The sequence below is a fragment of the Olea europaea genome, chromosome 3, assembly GCF_002742605.1.
Source record: "Olea europaea var. sylvestris chromosome 3, O_europaea_v1, whole genome shotgun sequence".
NCBI classification, from domain to species: Eukaryota; Viridiplantae; Streptophyta; class Magnoliopsida; order Lamiales; family Oleaceae; genus Olea; species Olea europaea.
In genome coordinates, this window is record NC_036239.1 from 18,374,490 (window position 1) to 18,392,759 (window position 18,270).

An 18,270-nucleotide genomic window follows, 5' to 3' on the forward strand; every position below is an offset into this window, starting at 1 on the left:
ATTGTGAATTGATTTTGTGAAATTGTGAATTGCACTATTTTTTTGAGTTGCTTCCAGTATTTGTGATTCATTTGACATCTCGAATTACTCCCACTCCTAGTAGTAATTGGGTGATCAGTGGATGAATGATAGCGCAATTGTTTATGTGGAGAAAGATATATTTTTCAGGTTTAATAATGAAGTTATTATACAACGATATCAAAGTATGAAAACTTGCAAAAAACAAGTGTAATATATAAATTATGTCGTTTTTAGTATTGATGTACTATTGTTTTATTTTTTTATCGTCTTTAAATCCTTGACCAAAACCTCGACATTCGTCGTCAAAATTTTTTTGCCCGCACTGAACTAAAATCCTGGCTCCGCCCCTGTACGTACTCAAAAAATTTTCTTACTTTTCAATGATACATTCTTTATATGTGTGTCTCTTTATAAATGCCTCCGCCCTCTATTATGTATAGTTTAGTGTTTGTTTGACACAATATATTTAAAATATTTTTACTTAAATTCATTTTCAATAACTTTTTTTTTTTATAACTTTATTACAACAATCTTCAAAGAAATCATTTTTCACATTAAATAATTTCTCCCTAACGAACAGTGGCCGAACAAGGGTGGTATGTTGTCACAACCCCAAAACTTTTGGACAAATCCTATTGAATTCTTAAAATCATTCGAAAGTGCTTATGGCCTAATTTTTTTACATCTTCAATGGTGCGTAAAACAGTCAATCGTAATTAATGTTATAGCTTGTCAAAATAAGTTATTCCAAATTAGTATTTCGAAAATTTCGATAACATACTAAATTTAAAATTTCTCCGACGATCGTATGCTGATCGAACTCACAAATCGTATACGTCATCTCGAAGCTCGTTTGGAGAACTACATAATAAATATATCGAATGGTCCAAGTACATATTGAAAATAGTTAAAAATACGTTAAACGTGCGTATCAAAAAGACGAGTCTAACTCGTATTTTCTTTAAAATATTTCAATTATTTCATTAACATTTATTATTTTTACACAACAAATTTCTCAATATAATTTACATCATTTTATTAGAAAACTTTACATGAGGTACAACATCAAAAATTTTCGAAATTTTACATCCCAAAAAGCCATACTCCATGTAAATTTTGGGATTTAAAATTCAGTGTAAATTTACACGAGAGTGATTGTTTTTTATGTTAATTTTTGAATGTAAAATTTCTCATAACTTTTTTGCAAATTTAATTGTGCCATCTAACTCAAAATGTCTGCGTTCATCACTGCTAACAAATATATATTTTTCAAAGTAATTATTTTTCAGTTCAAATCATTTCTTCCAAAACAAACACTTAGACTTTACCGTGTTGAATATTGTTCTATGTTTTTTTAATGTATTTTGATTGTTGTGCCCTTTCCAATTTGACGGGAAAAGAGTTGTTGAGTTCTAAGAATCAAAGTATTTTCTTTGTCTAAATGAAGTTAAATTTTTATGTTTTGGGCTTTCTCAAAACTTTTTCAAAAGACGATTTACTGTTTTAATATGTATTTTTATCTACAAAATAAGGAAAGAAAAGTAAAATATAAGTTATGGCTGATTTCAGTAAACTAACCTCACCGAACATTTAATGCATAAAAACGTAGCACGAGTTATGACTACTACCTACCAACTTTTATTTATTATATTAATCTAGCATGTCTAAAAGATAGGGTTTTATAAGTAATTTTAAGTTGAAGATTTAAATGTAATTAGCAAAAAAATCCATATCGATTGAACTCATTGCGAAAAATAGTTCTATAGTTTCAAACTTGTCATTTACTCCCCATTTCAAATATTTCTTGCGGAGTTGATCATTTCCGTCATGTTCTATTAAATCCTTTTGTAAAATATAGGTAATTGGTACAAAAGGCCTCTATCGTTTGCCTTTATTGCTTAAATTTTCTCTATCGTCTCAATTTTGATGTTTGAGCATTCAAATTGATCTCTCTTTACGCAAAGAGTCTTTATCGACTATTTTATCCATTAAAGTAATGTAAAATGATTAATTTATCCTCCTCTTTAAATACTCAAACAGAAAAAATAAATAACATAAAAAAATTACATCTAGAGTTCCAAGTTTTTAAAAAAGTACAAACGAGTCTCATGTAAAACAATTTAAAACATTCCAATAAAAGAAAAATATTTTATTTTCTCAATTAACCCGCCTTGATTTTTGAATTGGTGTAAACAATACACCTAAAATATGATATATATCAATTCTTCTCATATAGTTTAATGTCAAAATCATATGATTCTTCTTCATTTGCATAAAGATTAGAAAACTTTAGGCCCAAAAAAAGGACATTAAGTTGTTCTTAAAAGAAACTTTTTTAGTTATTGCACATAGCAGTAAGTCACAAAAGACGTGAGACTCAAAAAGTTCAACATCTCATACTTTCCGAGCAATACTAAAGTACTATAATTTGCGGTCATAAGCAACATTTATGTACTCACAATTGCAATATGTAAAGGTAATGGAGATGAGAGACCTTGTCACGATTCACATACCATATCAAGTACGTTGTCAAGATGGACCATGCAATGCAGGACCAAGCACAGACCAGGTATGTGGGTCCTTTGGACAATGGACCCGTCCCGGGCTTCTCCCAAAACACGGTCAAGCCAGGCCATTCGACACCCCTAAATCACTAAGGGTCTGTTTGATTGCAAAGATATAATTAAATTGAATTGAAAACGAATTTCAGGGAATTGAATTGCTTAAAAATTATTTTCCTAGGAATTGTAAATTATTGTGTTTGATTGGTATAATTTTTCACATGGAAAATATTGAAATAAAAGTAGTTTTTGCTGTTCGTTTGATTTTGTTTTACATGAAATTGTCAATTAAAGGGATATATTTTAATGGTATTGGGAATGGAATTTGTTTCCATTGCCAAAAAAAAAAAAAAAATCCAAAAAAATCATTTATCTTTTGGTGTTCATTTGATTTTGTTTTACATGAAAATTGTCAATTAAAAGGAAATATTTTTTTGCTATAATTATTAGAATTTGTTTCCATTGCCAACCAAAAAAAATAAAAATAAAATTGGTACAGTGACCAAAATTGCAATTCTCACAATATCCAATTCAAGGAAAATGTGGAATTCAGCTTAGGTGGCAAAAAAATGTGAAAAATGAATTGTAGGTAAAAAAAAAAAAAAAAAAATACTATCAAACAATGCAAAAGTGGAAGTTGAAATTCATTTTCCATTTTCTAAGGAAAATTTTGGCTTAACAAACATACCCTAATATCAAGGCCATTACCTTGTTGGTTCAATAAATGAAAAAATGAAAGTAAAAATAAAAATAAAAATCTATCTACCATCAAAAGATATATTGCTGTTTAAATTGCAATCTTCAACATTATCAACCATTAAATTATTGCTAAAATAATTGTAAAGAATCAATAATGGGAATAAAATGCAATTGCAGAATCTTATTTTCTTTTTAAATTTGTGGGCCGGGTTACAATACAAAAGTATAGCTTCCATAGTTTGGTTGATTCATTCTTTCCTATTTTTGATTCTTGGCATATAATCTCCTTCAGCAGTGTTGGACGTACAGGGCCACATCCAAGGGGAACGCATATCCCGCCTATTGGCTGGGGGCCTGTCCCCCGCCATCGAGAATAATTCAATCTTTTTGAAAGATCATGAAAGATAAAGTGGATTTCCAAACTATGCCACCCCACCCAACTCTACTCTAACCACCCCCGCCCCTCAAAAAAAAAATGGAAGAAAGAAAAATAGAAACCATAATTACAGTATTATCCATGATATATATACAAAGGTGTTCGACTATCTGGAGTCTAATCATACTATAAACGTATTCCCGCTGCTAATGCCAACATGATATGAGTTTATCGTTATAATGAGTGTTCCATTCATGTATTTGATCGTACTAATATTTCTACACAAACAAGATTTTTTTTAGGTTGTGGTTTTTGTGCTGAGGCAAAGACTGAGAATCGCTATAGTTTTTTTATTTCTTGTGTTTAATATCTAATTTCGTTCTATTTAGGGGATTTAAGGCTTAATCCATCCAAGAGAGAGGACCATTTCAATGTCCAAAAGAGCACACATTTTATTGGTCCAACATAAATATCTGCAAAGTGAAAAGCTAAGGTTTAGGAAGAAATATTGTTAAAAGGTTGAAGTTGCAAATGCTTATAAGATTTTAGCAGCAAGTGGCATAGAGCAGCCCCTACCTATTCATGGTCCTAACCCAATCTTGGTCAAAAAATCTTGCAAGATAATCTGAAAATCTACAGATTTTCTACTCAGAATATTACAAACAGTGAGAAAAAGACTTATAGTTCGACTCAAAATGTTGTTATCAATTACTGCTAGATTCTTGCATTACCCATTTTCGTGCTCGATGCATAGAAAATATGAAGAAAATGAAAGAGATCTGCTGTTTGACCAGGCTCAAAGCCAAGCCAAAAACAGGGGACCTATGTGGCGCTCCCTATTGGAAGGGTGCCTGGAGCCTGGCCAAACAGGTTTTCCCAAACTGAAAGGGGTCGTGGACACGCGTCTTTAGTTCTTTGTTTTTCTTGAAAGTTAAAATCTTGTTTATTGTCTTACACAGTGTAGCATAGCAACCATATTTGAAGGGTTAGATACGAAGATTCTTGTAGTTAAAGTTGCTAATCTTTTTCGTACTTGATGCATAGAAAATCTTACAAAATCGAAAGGGATTGAGGACCCCTTTATACAAGTTGCAGAAAGATATATATATTCGGGGGGACTCTGGCGGACCACTAGAATCCAATGATTAGTTGGAAGTTACATTTGCAGCATCTTGAGGAATCTGTACATGGAGAAAAGAAGCATTGAGAATTTATATATGCCTTGTTCTTGCTAGATTTATGGAATCCGTATCATCGAGTAAAATCTTGCATCTGAATATATGTAGGGCGGTCCTCTTCGCATGAGTTCGGTCTAAGGTCGGCGCTTCTTTCGAAAAGCCTATAAAATAATGACATTTCTAATATATTGATTGGAGGGGATTAAAATTAGATTTTTAATAGGTTTTGATAAAAAAGTTGATGAAATGAGTGGTTGAAAATTTGTGAGACTCATAAATATATAGTTAAAATTAATTGTTGAATTTGACTTAGATTAAAATGTATATTTAATCGGTACGAAACAGGATGTAAATATGTTCGTTGATGATTATTTTACACATGATTAGACATGTAAAATCACTTAGCCCGTCTGCTTGTAGGGAACCTGAGACGACTCATGCATGGCTTGGGATTTGAGGCGGGTTGGCTAAGCCCGTTTTCCACCTTTTACGTGGCTCATCTCGTTCTGCGGGCTGGACTCACTCATTTTTCTATCAACATGGCTTCTGATTATTAAGGTAGTCCTGAACTTAAAAGAGGATTGATATTGTATTGATCTGTAGTTTTGATTAACCTATATATTTGTAATTAATTCTCACAATTTTATTTACGCAAGACGCGAATCTTCTGATTGACTGCTACATTTAATCAAGAAAAATAGCTAAAAAATCGCTTCTAAGCATGACCCAACATCTTCTAATGTTTATACAAATCAAGAAGGATCATATGATTGTGACACTAAACTGTGCAAGGAAACAAATGAATTTTATTCATCAAAATGCAAAGTGAAACATCCTTTTCATGGAGAAGAAGATTCTTCAACATTGTTACTATTGTTCCTTGTCCTGCTTTAGTTGTGGTTCTGGACGAGACAAATCACTAAAATTCTTCAATTTTTTTTTGCAAGTTTGTTGGCTAACTGGCATGACCTCACCTCACCCCACTCCCCAGTTCCTGGAGCTTATAAAGATCAAGCAGTTGCTACCTCTTCTGCACATATCAACTCTTCAGTTTCTCATCAGTCTTCTTTCTTGAGTTTCGCTACCTCTTCATATTCGTAAATTCTTCCATTTTGGCATTTTCTTTCATTTTCTATAGTAACATTCTGTTGTTACATTCCCTTTGTGTATACTTCTCTTTCCTATATACTTAACTTCTAACTAAAATATTCATCTCGCAAGAAATTAACGGCATCTAGCTCGATGTCATCCCGTGGAACTTGGACTGCCCAGGAGAACAAGGCCTTTGAGAGAGCCCTGGCTCAGTACGACACAGACACGCCTGACCGTTGGGCCAAAGTTGCAAGAGCTGTCGGAGGGAAAACCCCAGAAGAGGCGAAGAGGCATTATGAAATTCTTGTGGAAGATGTTAAATACATTGAGAGTGGCCAAGTGCCCTTCCCCTACTACAGGGCCTCCAGGGAGACTAGGAGCAGAGGTTATTAACATACCAAATTATACTTTCTATTACGATCAAAACAACATAGACATTACAAACTGTCAATGTAAAGATCACGACACTCTTTTAGTGAAGAAAACATAGTCATCATGAGTTGTCTTCTCTTTCAAGTCCTTTATAGATTCACTTGTCAAAGTCGGCATAAGGGCACTATTTCTACATCTTTCGTGCATGGACGAGTGATGAGAACATGTTTAACGCACAAACCTATCAACTCGTGCATTTATCACTCACTATAAATGTAAAGTACCTGATAGAATTATTCCCGAAATGATAGCTTCATTTCGTCACTACTATACACTAGTTATGGCCTTCAGAGCATATTTTCTATACATACTGAACACAGTATAACGACAAAGATTTTGGCTACTTATTATTCCTTGATTATTGTAAAATCATCTTGCTAAACATGCCATTGAACTTTAAAAAAAAGTTCAGAAACTCTTGACATGGTATAGATATTAGGTATGCTTACTGTTTCTTCAATCTTGATTATTGTTTTTTGCAGGATAAAAATCTGAAAGTTCCAGAGAAGCGTCGCCACAATCAACTCATTAACGTCCTCTTGTATTTCTTCCGGGAGCTCGTAGCAGCATAAAATAAAAAGACAGTTCACCTAAAACTTGATGATTAGAATCACAAGCAATGTGTTGTTTTCTCTTGTATACTTTTTAGTTTCTATATGTAAGCATGTGTATTATGATCATAATGATCAATGGAGGAAGCCTGTGAATTCCGTCCCTTCTGTAATAAATCTTCAAATAGTGCAATTTTCCCTACTCTTTTAACATGTTTCAACCCGGAATTATTCTATGAGCAGATCCTCAAATCCGCTGATAATTTCAGTGATAAAAACTCAATCAAATGCGGTCACTCAAGAAATCTCTTTCGAGGAATTCCTTGACAATGGAGTCTTTTAAGACAAGTATACTCTTCAAGAGAATTGATTTGCGATTAGTCAGTCTAGAAGTGTACATGTTATGAGTTGGATTTTTTAAGCAAGATCACCCATACAAGATTTATAGCTCTGAGACATTGCTTGGACGCTGAGAATACCAAGTTTCTGGTTTACCAGTATGTGCCGAATGGAGATCATCCGTCCAATTATTCGATAAGAAAACCCAATGGCGATATCTGTTTAAAACTGTTGACTTGGACAACAAGAAAGAAAACCGCAATCGGAGCTGCATAGAGCTTAGCATATCTACATCATTATGTAATCTTGTAGACTTAAGCATTGGTTTGAGGGAGAGAAGTTCCTGCATATTGCAGAAGTGTTCTGGTTGTGGCATCTTAATATTGTTGATGCATTATCTTTGAATATAATCATTTATTCACCTTTTCCTAATTGGAAGTGCTAATTCGATAATTTTAATGTGAGGTTGGGGAGCCCAAGTGAAGTCTGTGAAGAAAGAATAGTAGTTTTACCCTAAATTTGGAACTCTTAAGGATGTTTTAGTCTGCTGTCAGAAGTTTTCCATCCATCCTGACTAATGGATTTGAATCATTTGATGACAAGATAAGAGGAAAACCGATTAAATTCTACTCTCTTCGACATAATTCTCCTCATTACCTCGATTTAACTTCAATAAATGAAGAATTTAGTTAAATGTATTTCAGGATTTCATTTCTGTTACTGTTGATTTATGTGCATCTGGTGTTTACTGCTTTGCAAAGGTTCTGCTTGAGTTAGTAACAGGAAAATTGGGCATATATATTATCTGTGAAATGGAATGATCTTTTTCTCAGGTTTATGTTGCGATTTTCATCTGTTTGCCTGATAATTGATATGAAATAGCAGAAAAAATGGGACAAAAGATTGCAATTGAAACAAGAGTTCATCTGCGAAACCATAAAAATGTTAGAATAATCTGAAACACGTGAAGACAACAAAACTATGTAGCTTTCAACACATTTGACAGACAAAATATAACAGCTATCTGCGTCCTTGATGGATGAATCATATCAAAAAGCTTATTGCGTACATAAATCTGACATGAAATGTAGTTAAGCTGCTGTCTTCATTTCGAGACTTGCATCAGCACTTGCATAGGCAGGATGGATTTCATGACCATCTTTTGGCTCAACGTGCACCCACTTGCGTCCGCTCAATTTGTGACGCTCAAACTTGACACAACCTTCCTTCAAAGCGTAGAGAGTGTGATCTTTCCCGATTCCAACATAATTTCCAGGATGGAAACGCGTTCCCCTTTGACGAACAATGATGTTCCCAGGTATCACTCTCTGCAACCACATAAATGACTTACATTGCATTAGATAAAATGAAAAATAAGCATGTGTTTGGGGAGGGGTGACTGCTGGCTGGACAATGAAAATACACCAAACACAATATAATAGAAAGTATAGTCGAAATGTTCATCCTCTCACTTCTCCACCAAATTTTTTCACTCCAAGATTCTTTGGGAGCGAGTCACGTCCATTTTTGGTGGATCCTGCTGTCTTTTTGGTAGCCCAGCGCCTGAACATCAAGCTCAAACCCTCTCCAGATGCATCTAAAACGAGTAATTGAATTATTATCCAACTCAGAAAAACTTACATCCTACTAAAAGAAATGCAAGGCGAAATTCATACCAATTGCAGAACTGTAAACAGGTGTACTGGTAATCAGATCCCGGATACTTGACTGGCTTTTATGCAGTAACTTCCCTATATTCATCATATTGCTTACAGTGTGAGCAGCGAACCTGGATCGAAAACGTTTATCACATCAAATAATAATCTACGCTTGTTCACAACACTTCATTGTGTTACTAGTTGATCGTTGAACTTAGCTATCCCTTAGTTTGACTAATGAAAAATCTGACAAGGTAGTCTAGTTGGACTATCATATTACTTTTCCATTTGTCAAACAAATAGTCGTGTATAGGTGACAAATTGTATCGAAGTTTAAATCTAGCGATCAGCTTGAAACAAAATAAAATTCAGTGACCACTATAAAATTCCGCTACAGGCTTAGTGACACTGGTGTAGCCCTACCTAACCGGATGCATTCAAATAACAGCGTCGGACACAATACAAACCATGGACACACAGAGAAAATGAAAAGATGGATCAGCAAATTAGTAGTAATCCACAATTTTCCATAAAGAGGGAAAAATCTGCCAAGGGGAATAATCCATCAGATATCTTTTGATTGTTTCAAAATTATAACCAACCCAAAACCATAATTGTTTCAACGTGTGTATTTCAGGCATTATATCAAACAGTTTGCAAGCAAAACCAGACAATTTCAGGCATTACATCAAACAGTTTGCAAGCAAAACCAGACAAAACTATCAAATGCCCATACACCTCCTTCCTGATTTGTTAAAGAAAAATGTTCAGAAATATTATATCTTTGTAGAAAAAAGAGAGTGGAGATACCTGTCAATGCCGGGCGTGAGAGGAATTGAACAGAATCGGGAAAGTAGCAAACTCAAAAAGATTTCATAGTACAGGATTTCATATTACAGTTAAAATGGGCTGCCCTCCGCCCAAGATCCGGATTTGATTAGGCCCAAAGTTAAATAAACGCTGATTCAATAGTTAGGCCCAATAAGAAGAGAGGCCCATTGCCTCAATGTAATGACAGCATCACCAAAAGCACGTCGAGCAGAAGGCAACTTTAGGAGCCGGTCGGGCAAGATATCTCAAGTTTAATAGATGGGAAGTTCGCTATATGCAAGTAGGTCGATTTCAAGACAGTTCCTTAAATCTAAGGATCCTTTTGATTGCAAAAGTGAAAATGGCAAACCAATTTCGTGTAAATTGAAAAAGGAAAAACCACAAAAACTATAGGAATTCGACCTCCACTCAATTGGTAAAAAATATGCTTTAAATGCTTGTCCCTTGAAATTCAAACTTCATTTCTACTTTCGTATCAAACAAGCTATATAGAAAACAAATTCCCGAATGTGATATTTTTAAATAAATTTAATGCTATCAAACGAACCCTAACAATAATTATTACTCGCTTAGACTTGAAAACTGCCCAAGAGTTTGTTTCAAAAGTGTTAATAAACGATCTGAATTATAAATATATAGAAATGGTTTGAAAGTTGTAATCGAGATTAGTGGATATACTAACTAAAATATATCAAAAATATAATGTATCGAAACCAAATATTAAAAAAAAATGAAATTTAATCCGACCAATAAGTAACGTCAAATGAACCTCACTTCACAAGGAAAGTTATTTCACTTGCTTTCTTATACACGACTGATGTTCCATACTAGGAACTTACACAATTATTGTGGCAAAATGGAAGTAACAAAGAAGATACAAATGATAAATAGATCCCTTTATTTAGCAAATATTCAAAATCACGAGGACCCAAGTTCAAGTTTAACTGAAATTAATGACGACTCGTCGACTCAACGGTACAAGCTTTCAGATCTCAGGTTCTCAGCAATTTCAGTTTCCCATCGGTCACCATTCTCGAGTAGCTTCTCCTTATCGTAAAGAAGTTCCTGTTGCAACGACGAATTAGTTATTTACTCCGATGTTAGATTAGCAATGGTTAGTTCAGTCATTAATATAGCGAGAAGTCTTAACCTCGTGAGTTTCAGTAGCAAATTCAAAGTTGGGCCCTTCAACAATGGCATCAACAGGACATGCTTCTTGGCAAAACCCGCAGTAAATGCACTTGGTCATGTCGATATCATACCTAATGAATTCAAAATGTCAAATAGAATGAGATGCTAGGGGCAGACCGAGAGGAAGTGCAAGCGTGGAAAACAAAACTATTACCTTGTTGTCCGGCGGCTCCCATCTTCTCGTTCCTCAGCTTCAATGGTGATTGCTTGGGCAGGGCAAATCTGTCAATGAACAAAATTACATCGAATAAACTAATGCTCATTAACATGCTGCAAGAGCAAGCTAACCAAGTACTAGCATAAAATTGAGGTAAAAGAAACTTAGCCTATGTTTGGCTCACGTTTAAAACCTGTTTATAAACAGTCGAGCTACTTTTTAACCACCCATTTCGAATGAGCCACAAATACTACCCACTTATTCACCACTCATTTCTATCTATTTTTAAACTAAACAATTTATAAATACTTCTAAAACATGCTTTTAGATGCACATGTAACCTAACTGTTTATAACACAAGCTGGTGCATGTCTAGACCTAATACTAAGATGTTCATAGCAACCTCAAATACACAGAGTAAAGAACCATCAAGTGGATAAAATTACATTAATGTATAGCCCTTACAGCTTCACACAGTTTGCAGGCAATACACCGTTCCTCTCCAGTTGGATATCGTCGGAGTGCATGTTCTCCACGAAAACGAGGACTCAAAGGGCCCTTCTCAAATGGATAGTTGATCTGCATCATAATAATATCTTCAGATTTCAATCCATTCAATGGCACAAACAAGATCACATTCTGGCCCATGACTGGTGTTGCTAAAGTTCAATAACTAGCCACTTCAAAAAACTTCCACCCTCTAATGAAAAACTAACGATAAAGTAAAGCACGTGCACTTGAAATTGAAGGAAGTGAACATTGTTCTTTGACATTGAATCATACTTGTGGTAGATTTCTTTCAAGGGCTTACTCCAAATGAGAAAATGAAAATAGAAGCAGCAGAGCAGCAGCAAGGGGAAGGAGGAAGAGGTAAATTTAAACTAAAAATATATAAAAATACATGTCCACTTCAAAATGAGAAGTGGAAAAATAAAAAGAGAAGAGAAGCAAAACAAGGATACATACTGTAACTTTCTTCTCAAAGAAGTATTTGAGTGTCAGGCTCATACCCCGAACCATTTCAGTAAGGAATAAAGTGTTTATGCTCCGCTCAAAAACTGCAATTGGTTAGCAAGGACCAGGGTTATAGTTGCACATTGAAGAGAATAAGTAGAACATCAAGTACATTGACAAAGTTAAAGATCTTAAAATGCCTCTACCAGAATTCCAATCTTTTGATATCTCCTTTGCAAGCTGTTCTCTTTCTTCATCATCTGCAGTAAAAATAAGCCAAAATTACTTAAAATACGTAGAAAGTGAGCATCCCATAACTGTCTTCCAACAAACAGAGAGGTATTCAATGAAACAGGAAATGCATTTGACAAACTGATAGAGTCAAAAGAGGCACGTTGAATTAACTGATGCAGGCTTCTTGCATTCCAAATGACTCTTTATATGAATTCTAGAAACTTAAAAAATATACTAACTAAATTACGTCCCACAGAAATTCTATCCAATTTTTCCAATTCTGAGAAAAACTTCTTTATTTTAATGGACAAGTGAACAGCATGGTGGAGCCAACCTAAAGCAACAATAATCTTGAACCTATCTTTTTCAGTAGCAACCATCTTTGTAGCTGATGATCTTGTTCTTTTCCAGAATATTATCTTACTACCAAGAAAACTTTCCCCTGCGCCCATTTCAAATTTCTAGATTTTTCTGTATTAATTAGTAATAATAAGTACATACAAATGTTCTAGCTTGGCCAGAAGAGGCTAGTGGCGATGGCCAGCAGTAAGAATAGAGGAAGTAAAAAATAATAAATTATTAATTTTAGATTTCATGTTAATTATGTTGCATATAATTAATACGAAACACTATGTTATATCGAATACAATATGGAACCTAATTACAACGTAATTAATGTGCCCTAAAAGCACAATAGTACAAGAATAGAGCTCTGCGGAAACTTCAGTTTACAGAAAAGCATTAGAAAATTGGATAAGAAACCACTAAAAAACCACTTGACCATAGGTAAAATTAACCGTGAGTTGCAACTGAAATTATCACCCTAACCCAACAAAAGTATTTGCTACTCAGAAGTTGGAACATACAACATTACCTTCGCACATGTCCATCAGTATGTCCATAGAGGTATTATCGTAAACAAGAAAGTAGAAAATCAAACTCTTAAAAGCACACCTTTGTCTGTAGAGAATGAGTGCTTGGTGGCAAATGAGCGTTCACCATAGATTGATCCGTAATGGTTGGAGCCCTGCAATGCTTGCCCTGCCAGAGCCTATATTTTTATGTTCCCCAAGAACAAGTACTTAGTATAGAATATCTACCAGAGAATACAAGTAGCGTTAAGAGGAGAAAAAGATCCAACAGAAATGTCTCATGCATCTAGAAAGAGATACTAGCACTTCCTCTGAAAAACTAGAAATAAAAACTTGTATATCCAATAACAACGATTGCATACTTTTTTTCTGGGAGATTGGGAGCGTATGAGAATATAACAGTTAAGCAGTTGCCACAACACTTGATAAAAAAATTTCCATCCGATAGACAAATTACTGAATTAATGCATCTAAGGAGTTTCAAATTCTCTAATTTAATCGTATCCTAATCTATTGATCCTTGAATACAAAAATAAGATTTTAATGGGGGCAAAACCCTAGAAAAAAAAACGGAACAAGAAAAGCCAGAGGTTCAAGCACCAAAAATTTCTCATTACAACAGTAATTAGATCGTAAAATAGAGAGTTCTGGTTTCCAATCCTCTGAATCTGAAAACTTAATTATCCGTAAAAAAGAAAAAAGAAAATCGACAGGAGGGCTTACGAGCTGGCGAGAGCGAAGACCAGAAATGGATTTGCGAGCTAAAATGGAGGCCATTTTTGTCGTTGCAGATTCAGTGAGTGAGGTGCCGAGTCTTCTACCTTGCGGAATCGATCGGGAAAGAGCTACAAATAGGTTGCTTGTCACCGGCCTCGGTCACAGGCGGTGAAGGAATGCGTGTTACTATTTTGATAAATTTCACTTGGCATCCGAGTAATGCTATGTTTCTCACTTGGGTGTCGTCCCGGTCTACGTGGCATTAGACTATAAATTAAACCCTTATTTGATCCCCATTTTTTCAAGAATGCATTTTTTCAAAACTCATTTTCAACCATACATTCTTCCATAAAATAATTATACACGAATTTCAAAAAATTTTCCTTACTTTTTAACCACACATTCTCCAAAAAACTACTATTTCATAATTCATTTTATCTCAAAAATGGGAATCAAACAGGGGCTAAATAAAATATGAAATTAATTGAGTTATTTAATTTTATTTATTAATTAATGCCACATTAACGTCATCTACACTGGATTGCAGGATCAGCTCCACTGGAATTGAAATAGCATTACTCAAAATATCTCAATTATCACTTTAACTTCATATTTATGGCGAAGGATAGCAATGGGCAGTTTCAGGGGCCGTCATTCAGTGCATGTCTCGTCAAGAATTTTTCTTTCCATACCCCTTTTAAAGAGGAAAATTTCGGTGGAACGATCACATCATCTTACATGGTGCGACTGTTGAATAAGAAGTCACCATCTCACCGGATGACTCACCCTCACCCACTGAGGTGAGGCGACGACCTTAAAACTTAATTTTTTTTTCTTACTTTCCATCTCAAGTGCTTAGGTGGCCTCACCTCATGTGGTAGAGATAAGTAGATGGGCCACCCGATGAGGTGGTAACTCCCTATTTGACAATTGCACTATGTAAGATGGTGCAACCATCTCATAAAAGTTTTCCTCCCTTTCAAGATGATGCATCATGCGAGTTCGGATTTGAAGTTGGGCACTTATTTGTCATGTTTACTGTCCCGTTTAATATTTATATTTTTTTAGTTGAAAATTTAAATTTCTTTTTAAATAATACTAAATGGAATGGGGGCGAACAGTACACGGCCCTTGCCTCGCCAACTTGATGAGGTGTGAAGATCTGACCTTGTTCATATAAGAACCTCTCGGACAATGGCAAATGCAAATTTTGAGTTAGGGCCCACAATCAAACTTGCAAAAATATTATGAGAAATTTACATACAAAAAATTAAAAAAAAAAATTATACCCATGTAAATTTACACCAAATTTTACAACTGAAAATTTACTTGGGATATGACTCTTTCAAATGTAAAATTTCAAACAAATTTGATGTCATACTCCATTTAAAATTTTCTAATAAAATAATGAAAATTATATTAAGATATTTATTGCAAAAAAATAATAAATTTTAATGAAAAGATTGAAATATTTTAAAGAAAATGTGAATTAGACGCCTCTTTTTGAGACGCATGTTTGACGTAGTTTTAACTATTTTCGATGTTTATTTGGACAATTCGATATATCTTTGATATAGTTCTCTAAATGAGTTTTGAGATGACGCAAGGGATTTGTGAATTTGGTTAGTTTATAATTGTCGAAGAATTTTAAAAGTTAGCACGTTATCAAAATTTTTGAAATACTAATTTGTAATAGCCTGCTTTGACAAACCGTAACATTAGCTACGATTGGCCGTTTCGCACATCATTGACGATGTAGAAAATTAGATCGTCAACACTTCAAAATGATATTAAAAATACAATATTTCAAGTTTGTTTGATATCCTATAATGACTCTAAAAATTGAGACAAAATATAGAAAAATCAATGGTGGTAAAACAAATGAATTTGTCCAAAAGTTGTGACCCCCCATGCCATCCCTCTGCGTTCGCCACTTTCCTAAGGTCTCAAGTTGGTTGTACCTTTTTGACATCCTTATTTTTTATCGATAAACGTAAAATCTATTGATAAAAAATGATGTACAAGTATACTAGGCATATCTCGGACAAACAAGATCAAGTGACAATTACAATACTCTGGGCATTCCCGACCAAACAAAATGAAATGAAAAAGATGTACAAGCAATAATAGCTAGTGACTCAATGCTATGGATTCAAAATGAATTAAAAAAAATACGGATACAAAGTAAACATAGCTTTATATGCGTGTGTTTTAATTTGTCTTACAATGCAGTCAAGGCCTAAGATTCTGAAAAATCATCATATTCCTCGCCATCCAAATGTAAACGGAAGTAGCAAGTGCAATTCTTTTAACTTTGCTTTGTCAAGTCGTTTCCCGTGCTTCATTTTCAGTTCATTTCAATGCACTTGATAATGTAGACATAGTGCGTCTAATGGCCAACCAACTACGAATCTATCCCCACACGGAATTACTAAATGGACAAGAGAAAAATAAGTACAGTGTTGTTTCCTCCGTTTCTCCACAAAATGAACATCTTTGGTCTAATTCCAAATGTTGAATTTTATTTTTGGTTAGTAATTTGGGCTTAACACCTAACCAAAGAATGAGAGCATGTTTAGGGGTGATGGAAGTATTCTAAACCGTGTCTGCCCATGCCATCTTTGCATCCTTTGGCCTAAAAAATCATAGGCAACCTTAATGTTGAAGCTGCCTGCCTTCGTCCACTATAGAGCCTATCAACAGTAGCCTGAATTGTCTGCATCTAGCAGCACAAACCTGTCTCCACCAACCTAAGCAGTGCGTTCAAGCCCATGATTCGATCCCAATTTCAAGCACTTTTTTAAATAGAGGAGAATAATCTTTTTTTCGCTTTATACTGTCAAATGTTTGTCCCTCGAAGATATACTTGGTCGACCCATTTGATCCAAATGGTATCTTTTTTGATATGTATGTTCCAAAGCATTTTGGAGAGTAGCTCGCAATTCCAGTTTTTAATATCTCTAAAACAAGTCTTCCTTCATGCTTTGGTAGGCAAATGTTGTTCCAAGCAACCAATGGCTTTGTGTCTACCCATAGGAAGTTCCAACATAATATAGTGATTTTAGAGGCAACCGTAGCCGAAATGGCAAAAATGAACAACCAAAAACATTCTACAACTTGAAGAACGGTTCTCACAAGCTCTACTCTACCCGCATAAGATAGTGAGGCACTATACCATGCAGCAATGTATGATGAGATTTTTCTGATAAAAACATTACGGGGCCTAATTTTCAATTTTACCATCACAAGTGGGATCCTTGAGTAGGGAAATGCATAGAACCCTTGGTAATGCTAGTATAAGCAAGAATATGCTCCAACTCTTTTCCATGCACTCCCGCGGTATACAAGCTAGATTTTTCAACATTCATCTTGATTGCCGACATGTCACCAAATCTAGATAAGTAGTTCATCTAAATCTCAATCGACATAAAATCCCCTATAGTAAAGAGCATCAAATCATTTGCAAATGCTAAGTAAGTTATTCTTAAAGGTGCACATTTAAGGTGGAAAATGAACTCACTATTTTCGGCTGCTCCCTTCACCATTCTAGAAAAATATTTAAGACACAACACAAACAAGAACAGAGAAAGAGGGTCACCATGGCGAAGACCTTTCCTTCCTTTAATAAAACCATGAAGGCTACCATTAAGTGCTATAGAATATATAGGACTAGTAATGCATTCCATTGCCCAATCAATGAATGTAGTAGGGAACTGCAACCCCTCAAGCACATTCTTTAGGAAATTCCAATATGCTGAGTCATAGGCTTTTTTCAAGTCAATTTTGAGAAGGCATCTAGGAGCTACCCTCTTACGATTATATTGCCTTAAGAGCTCTCAAGCCAAGTGAATATTCTCTACCATGCTTCGACCCTCTACAAATACGGCTTGAGCTTGATCTACAATTGATCCTAGTATAGGCCTCAAACGAGAGGAGAGAATTTTAGTGATCACTTTATAAAACACATTGCAACAAGCAATATGTCTATACTCCCCCACGGAGGAAGAATGATTAGTCTTTGGAACTAATACAATAACCATGTGGTTCGTTTGCTTGAGAAGAGACCTCGAAGTAAAGAATTCTTCAATTGCCTCAATGAACTCTTCACCAACAAGATCCCAAGACATCTTAAAATAATGAACTGTACCCATCTTGTCCCTGTGACTTATCATCCTCGATGCTAAATAGGGCATCTTTGATTTCTTGCCTCGTAATATCTCGAGCAAGTAACTTAGCATTTTCATCCGATAAAAGGGGCCCAATACACAAAATTTCATCATTAAAGGCTATCCAAGATTGCCTTTTTCCAACAATTCACCGTAGAAATGAATGAATTCCTTCCCCACCTCTTTTTGAGAAGTAGAACAAGTGCCATCCATTTTAATTACAGCTGGAATATAGTTTCTC

At 34.8% G+C, this 18,270-nt stretch overlaps 5 protein-coding genes across 5 annotated transcripts; 1 reads left to right on the forward strand and 4 right to left on the reverse strand.

Annotated features, from left to right (window-relative positions):
* Positions 1 to 5,857: 5,857 nt before the first annotated feature.
* On the forward strand, positions 5,858 to 7,121 carry LOC111388262 (transcription factor RADIALIS-like). Its single transcript, XM_023012952.1, has 2 exons — positions 5,858 to 6,312; positions 6,842 to 7,121. The coding sequence occupies exons 1-2, from the start codon at positions 6,078 to 6,080 to the stop codon at positions 6,844 to 6,846; spliced, it is 240 nt and encodes a 79-aa protein (XP_022868720.1). The 5' UTR covers positions 5,858 to 6,077; the 3' UTR covers positions 6,847 to 7,121.
* Positions 7,122 to 8,158: 1,037 nt separating this feature from the next.
* LOC111388273 (50S ribosomal protein L27-like) lies at positions 8,159 to 9,840 on the reverse strand. The gene is made up of 4 exons (XM_023012960.1): positions 9,718 to 9,840; positions 8,926 to 9,038; positions 8,722 to 8,846; positions 8,159 to 8,577 (listed from the first exon to the last, which is right to left on the reverse strand). Exons 2-4 carry the CDS (start codon positions 9,011 to 9,013, stop codon positions 8,341 to 8,343), a joined length of 450 nt encoding a protein of 149 aa, XP_022868728.1. The 5' UTR covers positions 9,014 to 9,038; positions 9,718 to 9,840; the 3' UTR covers positions 8,159 to 8,340.
* Positions 9,841 to 10,458: 618 nt separating this feature from the next.
* On the reverse strand, positions 10,459 to 14,113 carry LOC111388278 (NADH dehydrogenase [ubiquinone] iron-sulfur protein 8, mitochondrial-like). Its single transcript, XM_023012967.1, has 8 exons — positions 13,870 to 14,113; positions 13,229 to 13,325; positions 12,247 to 12,300; positions 12,053 to 12,144; positions 11,552 to 11,665; positions 11,084 to 11,151; positions 10,889 to 11,000; positions 10,459 to 10,803 (listed from the first exon to the last, which is right to left on the reverse strand). The coding sequence occupies exons 1-8, from the start codon at positions 13,921 to 13,923 to the stop codon at positions 10,708 to 10,710; spliced, it is 687 nt and encodes a 228-aa protein (XP_022868735.1). The 5' UTR covers positions 13,924 to 14,113; the 3' UTR covers positions 10,459 to 10,707.
* Positions 14,114 to 16,518: 2,405 nt separating this feature from the next.
* LOC111379302 lies at positions 16,519 to 17,246 on the reverse strand. The gene is made up of 3 exons (XM_023002663.1): positions 17,110 to 17,246; positions 16,701 to 17,032; positions 16,519 to 16,613 (listed from the first exon to the last, which is right to left on the reverse strand). Exons 1-3 carry the CDS (start codon positions 17,244 to 17,246, stop codon positions 16,519 to 16,521), a joined length of 564 nt encoding a protein of 187 aa, XP_022858431.1.
* Positions 17,247 to 17,273: 27 nt separating this feature from the next.
* LOC111379310 lies at positions 17,274 to 17,990 on the reverse strand. Its single transcript, XM_023002671.1, has 2 exons — positions 17,724 to 17,990; positions 17,274 to 17,672 (listed from the first exon to the last, which is right to left on the reverse strand). Exons 1-2 carry the CDS (start codon positions 17,988 to 17,990, stop codon positions 17,274 to 17,276), a joined length of 666 nt encoding a protein of 221 aa, XP_022858439.1.
* Positions 17,991 to 18,270: the final 280 nt, after the last annotated feature.